The 12,765-nt window shown below is 40.5% G+C and overlaps 1 protein-coding gene across 6 annotated transcripts in view; it reads right to left on the reverse strand.

Moving 5' to 3' along the window:
* The window catches only part of OXNAD1 (oxidoreductase NAD binding domain containing 1), a 42,089-nt gene that overhangs the window by 20,662 nt on the left and 8,662 nt on the right, over positions 1-12,765 (reverse strand). For 4 of the 6 annotated variants that reach the window (XM_043509099.1, XM_038391549.2, XM_038391551.2 and 1 more), the window contains 3 exons: positions 11,846-12,004; positions 10,459-10,522; positions 2,779-2,885 (listed from right to left, as the gene is read on the reverse strand). In XM_043509099.1, the coding sequence (XP_043365034.1) occupies positions 2,779-2,885; positions 10,459-10,522; positions 11,846-11,976 (302 nt within the window). In that variant the 5' untranslated portion in view covers positions 11,977-12,004. The remainder of the gene's footprint in view (positions 1-2,778; positions 2,886-10,458; positions 10,523-11,845; positions 12,005-12,765) is intronic. The other 2 variants (XM_043509096.1, XM_038391554.2) reach the window with 1 other exon arrangement.

Consider the following 12,765-nt stretch of genomic DNA (forward strand, 5'->3'; position numbering starts at 1 on the left):
AGAGATAAATATCCAACAGTTGCTGGAATAAGAAGTTAGAAGTATTAAGATGAGTTAAAAGTTACTGGTCCTTTGTCCTTCATGATACTTACAAACAAACATATGCATGCACAATCTGTCACATTCAAAATGCCTTATTACAGCAACAAATCTCTTCTCAACAAATCTCATTTTAATTACTTGTAACCTGATAGACGACAAAAGTCTATTATATCCTGGGACAACAAATCAACTTTTTTGTTTATGTAAACTAAGATTAGGAAAGCTGCATTTTCTGTGTTTATGCTGTGAAGACAAACTTTAGCTCCTGGCATCTCACTATCGTATGTCACCGACATGGTTAGGCTTTTCTATTCAGGAAATTGTTGATTCTTGGCACTGTTCCTCAGAAAACATGACCTCAGTTTATAGCTTCCAGTACAGAGACGTTGCCATGCCAAAAAACAGCCTCAGAATACTTTCAAAGAAAAAAAATATGAAAAGAGTAATTATAATTAAAGCTTTCATTTTTCAGAGTGATAATTGCTAAAACGTTTTTGATGGTTAAATGTGTTTTTCGAAGAACTGGAAAGCAAAAATTCAATATGCGTCACTCCACACGTGCAAAAACTGCAACAAATTGCTCCACAAACAAAAATTATTGCAATCAACATCTTGTTTTTCTGGTTCTAAATGTAAGAGTCTGGATATTAAGACTACACTGGTAACACATGCTGTTAACACCCTAGCAGTTAAACTTTGATTCCAGCAAAAGCAGTTTCCAGCTGGACTAAACCAACAGGAAGTTTAAAAAAAAAAAAAAAAAGTTAAAGGACCACTGTGAAGAGTTGTTTGCAGTGTTGCTCCCAGGATATCAGAGAGACATGGTGGGCGAGGCAATATATTTTATTGGACCACCTTCTGCTGGTGACAGAAGTTTTCGAGTTTACACAGAGCTCCTCTTCAGATCTGGGAAACGAAGAAGAGCTCTGAGTAAGCCTGAAAGCTTCTCTCTGTCACCAACAGAAGTTGATCCAATAAAAGATATTACCTCATCCACCTTGTCTCTCACTGTCAAGAGTGAGAGATCCAGATTATAAAACTTATCCTACAAAATAGTATTTGAGTTGAAACATGAAATTCCTCCTGATCCTGAAAAATTCTAACACTCCTAAAACTGTAACATTGTTTAAATAGCAATTGTGACCCAGAGACTGCTTGGTGCCAACTGCCAGAGGGCACAGGGGGTGCATAGGTTTTTACAGGTATCCGTCAGATGTATGCATAATAGTTCACCCACTGGTCATCATACTCCGTGCAAAATGTACACAAAGATAATATTTAAGGAGTTATATATCTATACTAAAAATTACGTTCTTGAGGTCTTGAATTAAGACAGATGACATAACACAGAAATGTTCCATTCAGGCAGGAGGTAACAGACACTTATGTCCTTGTCTGGTCATCTGTGTGTTGTATACCTCACAATGGATGCCTATTTGCCTACTGATCCACAGGTTAACTAAGAGCTTGCAAAATCTAGAAAAGAGTGAATTCCCAGAAGGCAACATACACCTGGGTGAGGGGTGCTCTGGTTTATGAATAAATAAAAAGGATGGGTCTGTTATATATTGGATGCAAGCAAACCCCCAGGTCCTTCACCGAGAAGGCAAGCTGACAGCATGCTTATCTCGTAAAAGTAGGATCACAGCCAGCCTAGCTATAAATCGCTGCAAGAATTTTTGGGTGAGCAAAATTTAATTAGACATGAAATATCTTGTTAATTATGTTTAGGGTCTAGCATGCATGTTATAGTTTTATTTTATATGTAACCATTTTTGTTTCCAATACTTCTATTTGCTATTACTTTGAATCTCCATGCTTTGTTAAAGAAACTTTTATTCCTGATTTCACCATAAATATATCTAAATATATCTGTTCAGCAGAGCAGCAATCTGAGGTGGAACTGGTAAACTGGGGTGTACTGTTTCTTTGGAAGAAGCAAATCTGTGAACACTGCAAGCATCCAGCGAACGAGGGGCTGGTCATTCCAGTGAAATGATTAGAGGGCTAGAGGATTGGTGTGTGCCAATTGCTACCTGTAGAGTAACTACAGGACTTGCAAGGCTTAGAGGGGAGTACTTGTGTTGCTCATGGCCAGTAGAATTGGGGAGCTAACCCCCAAAAGGCACAGACAAGGCTTCTTCATGATAAAGACAGGTGGTAGCAAGGAGCCTTAAAGCCCTGGGTATCCCTGGGAAGTGTCAACAGTTAATCCATAGAATGGCCTAAGTAGTGAATTGGGTTTGTTTTCAAGTATACGCCTACCCAAACTAACCCAGCAGATCTAATTTTAGGGGGATAAAGGTCAACATTACTTTTTGGGGTTTTTTAATTATAAAACTGTAAAACCAAATTAAAATTAACTTTCAAATTTGCAGCACTCAGTCTCTGCTCCACTGTACAGGTAGAGTAATGGAATACAAGTAGTGTGTAAAGATGTTCATATAGCAAAAAGTTGATGGATATAAACCACAGGTCATCACTGAAGGAATGAAAACTGGCAAATATTGATTTTTATTGTTTCTATTTATATGAAATATAGATGTATTTAATAAAGCATAGTTTACAATTATGAGGTTGAATTTATCAGCTGTTTTATATAGCATTTATGACTAAAATAGTATGTTATATAAATATAATGGAGATGTATTATCCCAGTATCTTCCTTTTATCATTTCATCATCCTGGGCTTTCTGTAAGCAATTTTTCCCCCACAAAATCAGAGAGAAGTCTTACCACTGTCCTGCTTTAAAAGTAAAATCCTTATTTGTGACAGCCAAGCGAAGTCTTTTAACTGTTTCAGATTCATTGGTGATACCACACACTTTTGCTGGAGATATAACCTAGAGAAATGAGAATGAATCATTATATTACAGTGGTGTCATTTTCAGCAAATGTGCTTGAGACCGTCCATGGAAATTATGAGTCATTAACTATAGCTTTTCATAATTTTAAAACATTAACAAGTATCCACCACAGTGGCAAAATAATAATGGAAACACACAGAAAACCACACCTCATTAAATGTATACTACAACTCCAAGATTTTTTGGAAATTTTAATCAGGGTTAATCTAAACCTGTGTATAAAATTCAATTTAATCTGTCTTAAAATAATGTAACTATATACATTCTAGATTACTGGCTACCTCTTTTTTAAATAAATAAATAAATAAATAAATAAATCTAGATCAGAGGTGGGCAAACTGCGGCCAGCCGGCCACATCCAGCCCATGGGACCCTCCTGCTTGGCCTTGAGCTCCTGGCCAGGGAGGCTTGCTCCCAGCCCCTCCCCTGCTGTTCCCCCTTCTCTGCAGCCTCAGTTTACTGTGCAGCTAGCGCTGTGGGTGGCGCAGCTGTGAGCTCCTGCCAGGCAGTGCGGCTGCGAAAGCCGCCGGCCTGCCCCAGTGCTCTAGACTGCACGATGGTGTGGCTGGCTCCAGCCAGGTGGCGTGGATGCCAGTCCTGGTGCTCTGAATGGCATGGTAAGGTGGCGGGGAGTGGGAGGGTTGGATAAGGGGCAGGGGGCAGTTGGATAGTCATGGGAGTCCCAAGGGGCCTGTCAGGCAGCGGGGGTGTGAATAGGGGTTGGGGCAGTCAGGCGACGGGGGGGTTGAATAGGGGATGGGTTCCCAGAGGGGCGGTTAGTAGCAGGGGTCCCGGGAGGGGGCAGGAAGTGGGAGGGGGCAGATAGGGGGCAGGGGCCAGGCAGTTTGGGGAGGCACAGCCTTCCCTACCTGGCCCTCCATACAGTTTTGGAACCCTAATGTGGCCCTCAGGCCAAAAAATTTGCCCATCCCTGATCTAGATACAAACGTGCAACATTATCCCCATCTGGCTATTTTTTTGAACATCTATAATGTACAACATTCACACACACCAAATAGCGTGAACTGAATGACAGGGAAATCGTGAAGTAATCTTCAAAATAAAGACTCTTCAGATATCCAAAAATCTCTAAAATGGAACTACTCTAAACAGTCACTATGGCCCTGACTCAGCAAGGTACCTTGTTCCATCAGTTTTCGTGGGACTATTACTGTGCTTGCTAAATTGGATGTGAGGTGATCTTTGGTGAATCTGGGGCTAAAACCAGTGGTTCCCAAACTTTTTCTGTGTGATGGGAAACCGCATACAAGAGCTGAAGGGTTTAAAGAGCAATTCTGTGCTCTGATGACCCCGCCCAGCCGCAGCTGCAGAGCATGCTCCAAATTAAAGTGGAGCTTAAACGGAAGCCAAACAACTCAGAAGGTGAGAGTTGCTTACGAGGCAGAGAGAAGGCCACCCTGCTAGCTCCTGAGGAGGGGTACTGCACAAGCCAACTCTTAGAGAAGATGAGCTGATCTGCTAGACTCTGTTGTGAAAAGGTAATAGAAAAAGAGAGCAAAACTTGGAAAACAAAGTGGGTGGTAGAAAAGGTCCCAGGGAGGGCAGCCTTAAGATGTTCCTGAATGCTGAAACCTTACAAGCCCTGGGCTAGAGCCTGGTGGAGTGGGAGGGTCTGGGCTCCCCTACCATCCCTCTCTGCATTAAGAAGGGCCCAGCCCCTAATCACTAGGTGATACTTCCAAGTACAAGCACTGACCATTACGCTCTGTATGACCCTATTTTCAGATGTATTGCTTCCCATGACACCAGAGAACATGGAGGACACAGTGTGAGGTCACGCCACATTGAAGATGCCAATTTGTGCCATAAAATGGCATCCTCCACCCAGCGTGTCCTTGCACAAAAGGTACATGGAAGGTCATGCTATGTGAAGGATGCCATTTTGTAAAGTGGCATTTTTCCCCACACTCAGGATTACTGTGACCTACTTGGGATCATGACCCATTGTTCGGAAACTGCTGGGTTACCTAGTTATGTAAAACTGTTTCACTAACAGAAAATAAAAATATACCTAAGATCTGTTCAGAATGGTATCTTTGAAGGAGAGATCTCCCAATAAGAATCATGAGATTGTTCACAGAATAAGCATTCTCCCCTCAGTCTAGTGCAGCATTTCTCAAACATGGCTGCATGCGGCCACCAGGGGCTTTTCTTGTGGCCACAGCCTCCTGGGCTGTGATGGGGAAGGAGTGGCTACTCCCCCTTCCTAGTGCTCTTAGATACACCACCTTAGTGTTGGTTTCTGGGGTCGCCAGCAGGGGTTGGGCCCTGCCCCCTCTGGAGACATCTGGGGCACAACACTAGAGAAGCAGTTGGTGAGTTCCCTACCTTCCCAGGAGCAGTGGGACTCAAGCTTTGGGCTTCAGTCCTGGGGTGGCGGGGCAGCAGGCTCCGGCTGTGGGGCTTCAGTCTCCAGCCGTGGGCTATGGCTGTGTGGCTTTGGGCTCTGTCCTCTGGCCCCAGGGCTTTGGGTTCTAACCCCCTGCTGCCTCCCTGCCCCCACTACCTCTCCTGACCCCCCATCCAGGGCCTAATTTGTCCCCAAACTTGCCAGGGCTGAGTAAGTCTGCTGTGAAAAGTGATACTTGTATATTTGTTAATATCGCTTTTCACAGCAGACTTACTAGCTACCAATAAACGAATTGCAATGCTTTGGATGTGTATGTGCATATTTATGTTTTTCCTGAAGTTAATCAAGTCTTTTACGAAAAATTGTCAGAGTGGCCACCAGCAAGAGTTGGTGGTCACATTCTGAGGCCACCAAATAATTTGTTCTGAGAAACCCTGGTCTAGTGCATTTAACAAATACAATGCGATCTTTATATATTGCTTGTTCCCGATTCCTTACCCATAATCCTTCTTCTCCTCAGAATAAAGTTTAACTTTTATTTTTTTACTACTTCATAATGTTACACTTAGGTTCTCTGTTGCAAACTTCAGTGTGTAACTGACAGAAATAATTATCTGTAAATAGTTCACTTCTAACTGTAAAAGTATTCCTTCCAGTTTACCAAAAAGTGTAAATCTGATTTATACAGACCTATGGTAAGTACCAGTCTAAGGGAAACGTGGGATTTTGGGTGTCCAATTCAAGATACTTTAAGGGGGCATTATTTGCATGAAGTGGGCACTGAGCACACTGGAAAACAAACCCCTTTACCATATAAAGACGGGCACCCAGAATCACTAGTCATTTTTGAAAATCTTGGCCCAGCAACATAAAAATGTTTTGACTGAAACGAAGTAAAGCCTAGTTTATTTTTGGTTTTGAGAGCAAAAAAAGTCATCAAAACAAATGGGTAGAAAATCTTCAAGTAAAAAATGTTGACAAAGGCAACCTTTAAAAGGAGACTAGTAACTGACTAGTATCACAGGGAGAAGTTTGGAGTGAGTATTTATTCTACATAAATAACTGGATATATAAAATGACCGAAGAAAAAACAAACCTAAACTTGTGATTTTATTTAATTCAATCTGTTTTTTCAGTAGCTCTGAATGAAAACTTACTTTTCACTTGTAGATTAATATATTTACTTGTTTCCATTTCAGTCAGTCAAACAGAATTTAATCACTATGGTCACTGGAATCTCCACAACATTAGTGGCATATCTTTCCCCTTGCCTCATGTCATAGGACTGCTTATTGTACAAGATGCAGTTTAACCTGCATCTAGCCATGAATTTACACATTTACATTATGGAACCTACAGACATAATGTGGATCAATTACCAGAGAAGCTAAGAAACCATTATTTGCATGGTCAGTAATAAAATATTTTGGAAATCTTGAGTCCTACTTCTGAGGCTTGGTGGGGGAAAAGCTACAGTTAAAAATGTTGTTCAGTGGCCAGCATCACTACAGTGTTTTGTTTTCATGCTGTGTTTCCTATTTTAAACCTCAGTTTATTTTTTCTGATTTTCTTCTTCAATGAATACATGCCATCCAGTTGCAAATATCTAATTTAATATATGTTGCCTCACTGTACCCAAACTCTCATCTATACCTGATTCTGGCAGAAACTAACCTCATTCTAGGGTACGTGTTTATGCTTTAACCACCACAATACCTCCTAAAATAAAAGATTTCTTAAAACAATCAAAAACCTGAGATATTTAGCATTTGGGAAAGTGATCCTACTCGATCATCCAATAAATGGCTGAACACTAAAGGGAGCTAAATAATGAACTTCTGTGTTTCGATGAGACCACTTGTGACATAACAGCATTTTGCCCAAGGCCAAATATGTCACTGAGAATGGAGGGAAACTTTTATACAAGCATATTTTTCTTGCTGGCAGAAAGCAAAGACTCTGGTTGTGAGTGGGGTACCTGAAACCCATAGTTCTGACTTACTAAATATTACAGCTAAAAGGCTAATGACAAGCTACGACGAATAACCCTATATTAAATAAGGGGCAGATCTTACAATGGAGGCTGTCATAGGCTGAACCCTCCTGTTTACTTCAATGGGCAAGTTGATCCTGTTGCAGGATCATCAATGCTTTCTCCACAAACACACTACGGTAAGGGGGCAGGAGAGTTTGGGGTGGTGGTCTGGGGTGTTGATATGGGTCGGGGTGGTCAGAGGATGGGGGTCCAGGGGGGGCAGTCAGGAAGGAGAGGGGGGGTTGGATAGGGCAGGGGGCAATCAGGGACAGGGGTTCCAGGGGCAGTCAGGGAGAAGGGATGGTTGGATGGGGCAGGGGTTCCAGGGGGGCCATCAGGGGACAGGGAACTGGGGGGGGTTGGATGAGGCAGGAGTCCTGGGGGAGCCATCAGGGGGTGAGAAGCAGGGGGGGGTTGGATGGGGGCGGGGGCTGGTCCACATCTGACTGTTTGGGGAGGCACAGCCTTCCCTAACCAGCCCTCCATACAATTTCAGAAACCTGATGTGGCCCTTGGGCCAAAAAGTTTGCCCACCCTGATCTACAGGATAAAACAATCATACTAATGTTCAGTAATACAGGGATACAAACAGACTGTCAGCAATGTGTATCAAAACATACAATTCTTGTTTTATAATAATATTAACAGCTAACTTGCATGATACCTGTCCATCCTCCTTCCCCTACAGACTTTTTAGTTATTGTTGAAAATTCAGCAAAACAGAATTACTATAACTAATTTAGTAAATAGGCCAGTCTATGTCTTAGGCTGTAAAGCATTTAAAAAAATGTTTAATGCCATCTACTACATTAGCTCTCCCAGTCTGATGTTTCCTACAACACGTGATTGTGCCATTTCTCATCTGTACAAGATCAAATAATTTAACAAATGAAACTTTAACCAGTCTTGCTCTAATTTAAAACACATGGCAGGAAATGAATTTCTCCATAAAACAACATTTGAACATGTCTACTGTCCAGTAAAACAACAGGACACTTGCCAACTTAAAACAAAGTTAAAGTGTACTTTTCTTTTCCACTTTAATAGACAATATTAAACAGGAAATGCAGTCACACTGGATAACGAGACAAGTGTCAGGTAGGCTATTTAAATGTTTCTCTTATGTAAAGGTCTTAGTGCAGGAAATGTGCATAGACTTTTGACATCCCTTCTCCCGTTCCCTCCCCAACGCCCCCCCTGAGTTGTTCTTTGGCCTACATTTTTGACAAAACACTGGAATTTTAATTATTACTCAGAAGTAAGTTAGTGCAGAAAACTAAGTTTGATGTAGGGTGATCAAGGACCTTCAAAGAAGATTCTCACCATCCATAAGAGTAACCAACTGGCCCAGATCAAGTTTTGGCAGGAGAAAAAAATAAAAAAGAATGTCTGGGTCTTTTAATCTGGATCTCATTGAAAGAGGACAAAGTTTCAGCCCCTCTTTCTTGCATTTGCTACTTATGCTATATCTTTGAGTATGTATAGTTAGTGTACTCATCCACATTACTGCAACACAGAAATATCCTCCACTAATCTTTCCAAAGGATTACAAAAACCAAGCAAGGTAATGTGGAGAGGGAAGCTAATTACATAGAATATACAGCTAAACAGGAGATTTGAACTGACCAGTTTCTAACCGGTCAGAAATCAAGTGACAACATGTAACAACTAAGAATAAATTAAGCATGGGAAAAAATAATTTCCCAGATGTTCCAGAAAGTTGAGGTAGCAGCACTGAACCCTTCTTCCTTTACTTGCCCTGCATAGTTCTTCATACTCTCTTCAAGCTAACCAATCCTCATCCCTTAACATACCTCCACTTCCCAGCCACATTGAAATTCAAAAAAAAGATATAGAATCACTCTAGTAGTGAAACCTTATTAATGGAGAAAGCAAGTTATTTATATTCAGAATATTTACAACTCGTTTGTTAACTTATTTAAACTAATTCATTACAAAATAGAAGAAAAAAATTGTATGTTAAAGATGCAGCACTTTCACCCCTTAAATCAAAAGTGTAGGGAAGTTCACAATACAGCAACTCCTCACTTAACATCCTAGTTATGTTCTTGAAAAATGCAACTTTAAGCGAATCCAATTTGCGCATAAGAATTAATGTAAACAGGGAGGGTTAGGTTCCAGGGAAATTTTTTTCACCAGAAAAAAGACATTCCATACATACACTGTATAAGTTTTAAATAACTTTAAACAATCTATTTAATACTGTACTCACCAATGATGATTGTGAAGCTTGGTTGAGGCAGGGGCACAGCAGGGTCGGGACATGGGGGCTTGCTGCACTCTGCCTGTCCGGCGTTCCAGAGGGGAGTGGAGTTGGGGCAAGTGGATTCCGGTAGGAGCACCGGGCAGGCAGAACGGGGCAAGCCCCCGTGCCCTCATCCCACTCCCCGGCAGGAGCACTGGGTGGGCGGAGCAGCGGGAGCCAAACATCATTCTAAGGGAACACTGCAGGACATAAGAGGAGTATGTTCTCTAATAGACCAATGACCTAATAATGACGTCCCAGTTAATGTTTCGTTAAGTGAGGAGTTACTGTACATATAAGAAACCTCTAGAAGATGTTCTTTGGTTCTGATGAAGGACAAGACTTGACATTCCTTATATTTGTAACCTAACATAAGCAAAGAAAAATCCTTCCCTCACCAAATGATCTCTGAATTTTTCAGCCCTTCTTTATACATCATAATATAAGAAGGCAAGAGCTATTTTTCTTTCTTTCCAGGAAACCTTTAAAACACTAGAAAATAAAATTAAAAACAGGGAAAAATTGCATGGTTCCTTAAAAGCCTATGTATCAATGATGGTACCACAAACAATAAGAGCCTAAGATTTCCTTAACTAAAACGATCCAAACTGAACTAGAGGACCACTAATTCCTGATTAAACATGTCAAAAAGGAATGACAGCCATTGATTCTTTAACATCATTTTGTTTCACCCATCCAAAAGAAAACATGCCCTTTTATAACAGTGTCTTTGGAATATAAATGCAAAAAAGAAAAATGACAAATGGCACAATCTCATATAGAAAAGAAAGAAGCCTGATCACCATCAAATAGGATTATCCAGTCTCTTCATAACACAAAACAACAACATTTCCCTTCTGTAGAACAGAACACTAACCTCCTGTCGAAAGTTATTTGCCGTTCTCTCCAGATGATCCGTTTTCCTTTTGGATTTCATTGTGCTTCAACAAAAAGCAAACCAAGATTAACGTCATTATTGCAACTGCAAAGTATTAGTGCTTCGCTTAAATGGTAGAAGTTTCTATTGACAATGTAACCACTTTAATCGAGCTGCCATTCTACACTATGTTAATTTAAACAAAAATTAAATGAAGTCAGACACTAATCTCACCTCAGATTTAATCTCAATGCTAATACTAGAGCTGGTTGGGAAATTTTCAAGAGAAAATCCTCATTTTCCAAAAACAAAAACTTTTCACAAACATTTGTTTTGACAAAACTTTCATCACACAGGTTTCTCTGGTCCAGGGTGGAAATTCTGGTCACAACCAGAGAAAGAGAGATCCACAGACACGCACCATAACAGCCAAGCCTGGTGAATACTCACCGGTGATTTGGGAGGCCAAAGTTCAAGTCCATGTTCTGCCTGATTAAGAGCGGAGACTTGAACTTGGATCTCCTGCATCCCAGGTGAGTGCCCTAACCACCAGTGGCTCTCAACCCTTCCAGACTACTGTACCCCTTTCAGGAGTCTGATTTGTCTTGTGTACCTCAAGTTTCACCTCACTTTAAAAAACTACTTGCTTACAAAATCAGACCTAAAAATACAGAAGTATCACAGCACACTACTACTGAAATAGCTCACTTTCTAATTTTGAGCATATAATTATAAAATCAACTGAAATATAAATATTATACTTCATTGCAGTGTATAGTAAATAAAAAAAAAGTATAAACAAGTCATTGTCTGTATGCAATTTTAGTTTGTACTGACCTTGCTAGTGCTTTTAATCTAGCCTGCTGTAAAACTAGGCAAATATCTAGATGAGTTGATGTACCCCCTGGAAGACCTCAGAGTACATGTTCCCCTAGTTGAGAACTACTGGGCTGTAGAACCTCTCGCCCATGAATATTTACTTAGTTATACAAAATGGAGCAACTCTAATAGTAGAGATAGACAGAGAGTAACTCTATAGCCTGGTAGTTAGGGCACTCATCTGGGTCAGGCAGAGCAAGCACTTGAACCAGGGTTTCCCACAACCCAGGTAAATGCCCACATTAGGTTATTCCTGTCTCCCTCTCATGTTTTTTCACAAAAATTGTTGAAAGATTTCAAAAACCCAGTCTGAACACCAACATTTTTTGTGAATGGAATTCTTGTTTGCCAGCCAGCCCTACTTACTAATTTAAAATACAACCAGGTGATTGATAGAGTATTTCTAAAGTTCCTTAAAGTTTGTTCAGCCTCTGACACTCATGACATTTATCATCACAATCTCTTTAAAAACAAAATATTTAGTCGTGTTTGTAGACTGATAACCTACCCATTCATTGTGCAGTAACACAAAGCAGAGTACTTCAACCGTAACAATGCAGAAAGAGTGGGGAAAATTCGAGCAGTACCTCTCAGTAACTGAGGAATAGCAAAAGCAGCAGAAATGGTAGTGTGGGCCATGGTGTTCCCTGGTCAAAGTCACCAGCTCCTGAAAAAATTCAATTTAAAATACTTATTCAACAATTTCTTATTATTCAACTTGATTGCTTTCATCTGTAAATCAATAGGCATCAGGTTTGAAAACAGTTCAAAACCTCCAATATCCAGTAAACATCTCCCCTTTATCCTAAACTATAAAACATACCTAATTTTGAGTATGTATTTTATATCCATCAAATACTAGTTAATTTTTTTTTAAAAATAAAGTTTTTTTCTTTCAGCGGTCCATGTGGAATGGGTTGGTCACAGTTTGCTCCCAAGGGGCAGGTGCCCACAGCATAAAAATCACAACCAAAATTGTAATATCAAAGATAGTTGTCTCCATGCCTGTTCAATTATTTGCTATCTTCTCACCCTTACAAGTCGTCCCTCCAGGTCGTCACTGAGGGCATACTGGTTGGACAGCAAGGGAAAGCTTATATAGCAACTGCCTAGGACACTTGCACACACCCTGATCTTTCCTAACGAACATACAGCATGATGATGCAATAAGCATAATATTGCACTATAGTGATTTGCATATTCTCAATAAGACTCATGTTTGTAAAAGCCTAAGCAGTACATTTTCATCTGAAGGTGCAGTTACATAATACGGTAAGAATATAGCTTTTAAGATTCAAATCCTCCTACTATCTGAACAAGCAGCTGCACCAACCAGACAAAACCAAAGTGATCAAGAATAGTACAAGAAAACAAACTAGGAAATCCCCTTGGCTTCACTTTCAGGATCAGGCCCCCAATGAACCAATA

This window comes from Dermochelys coriacea, chromosome 2, assembly GCF_009764565.3.
Source record: "Dermochelys coriacea isolate rDerCor1 chromosome 2, rDerCor1.pri.v4, whole genome shotgun sequence".
Classification (NCBI taxonomy): Eukaryota; Metazoa; Chordata; order Testudines; family Dermochelyidae; genus Dermochelys; species Dermochelys coriacea.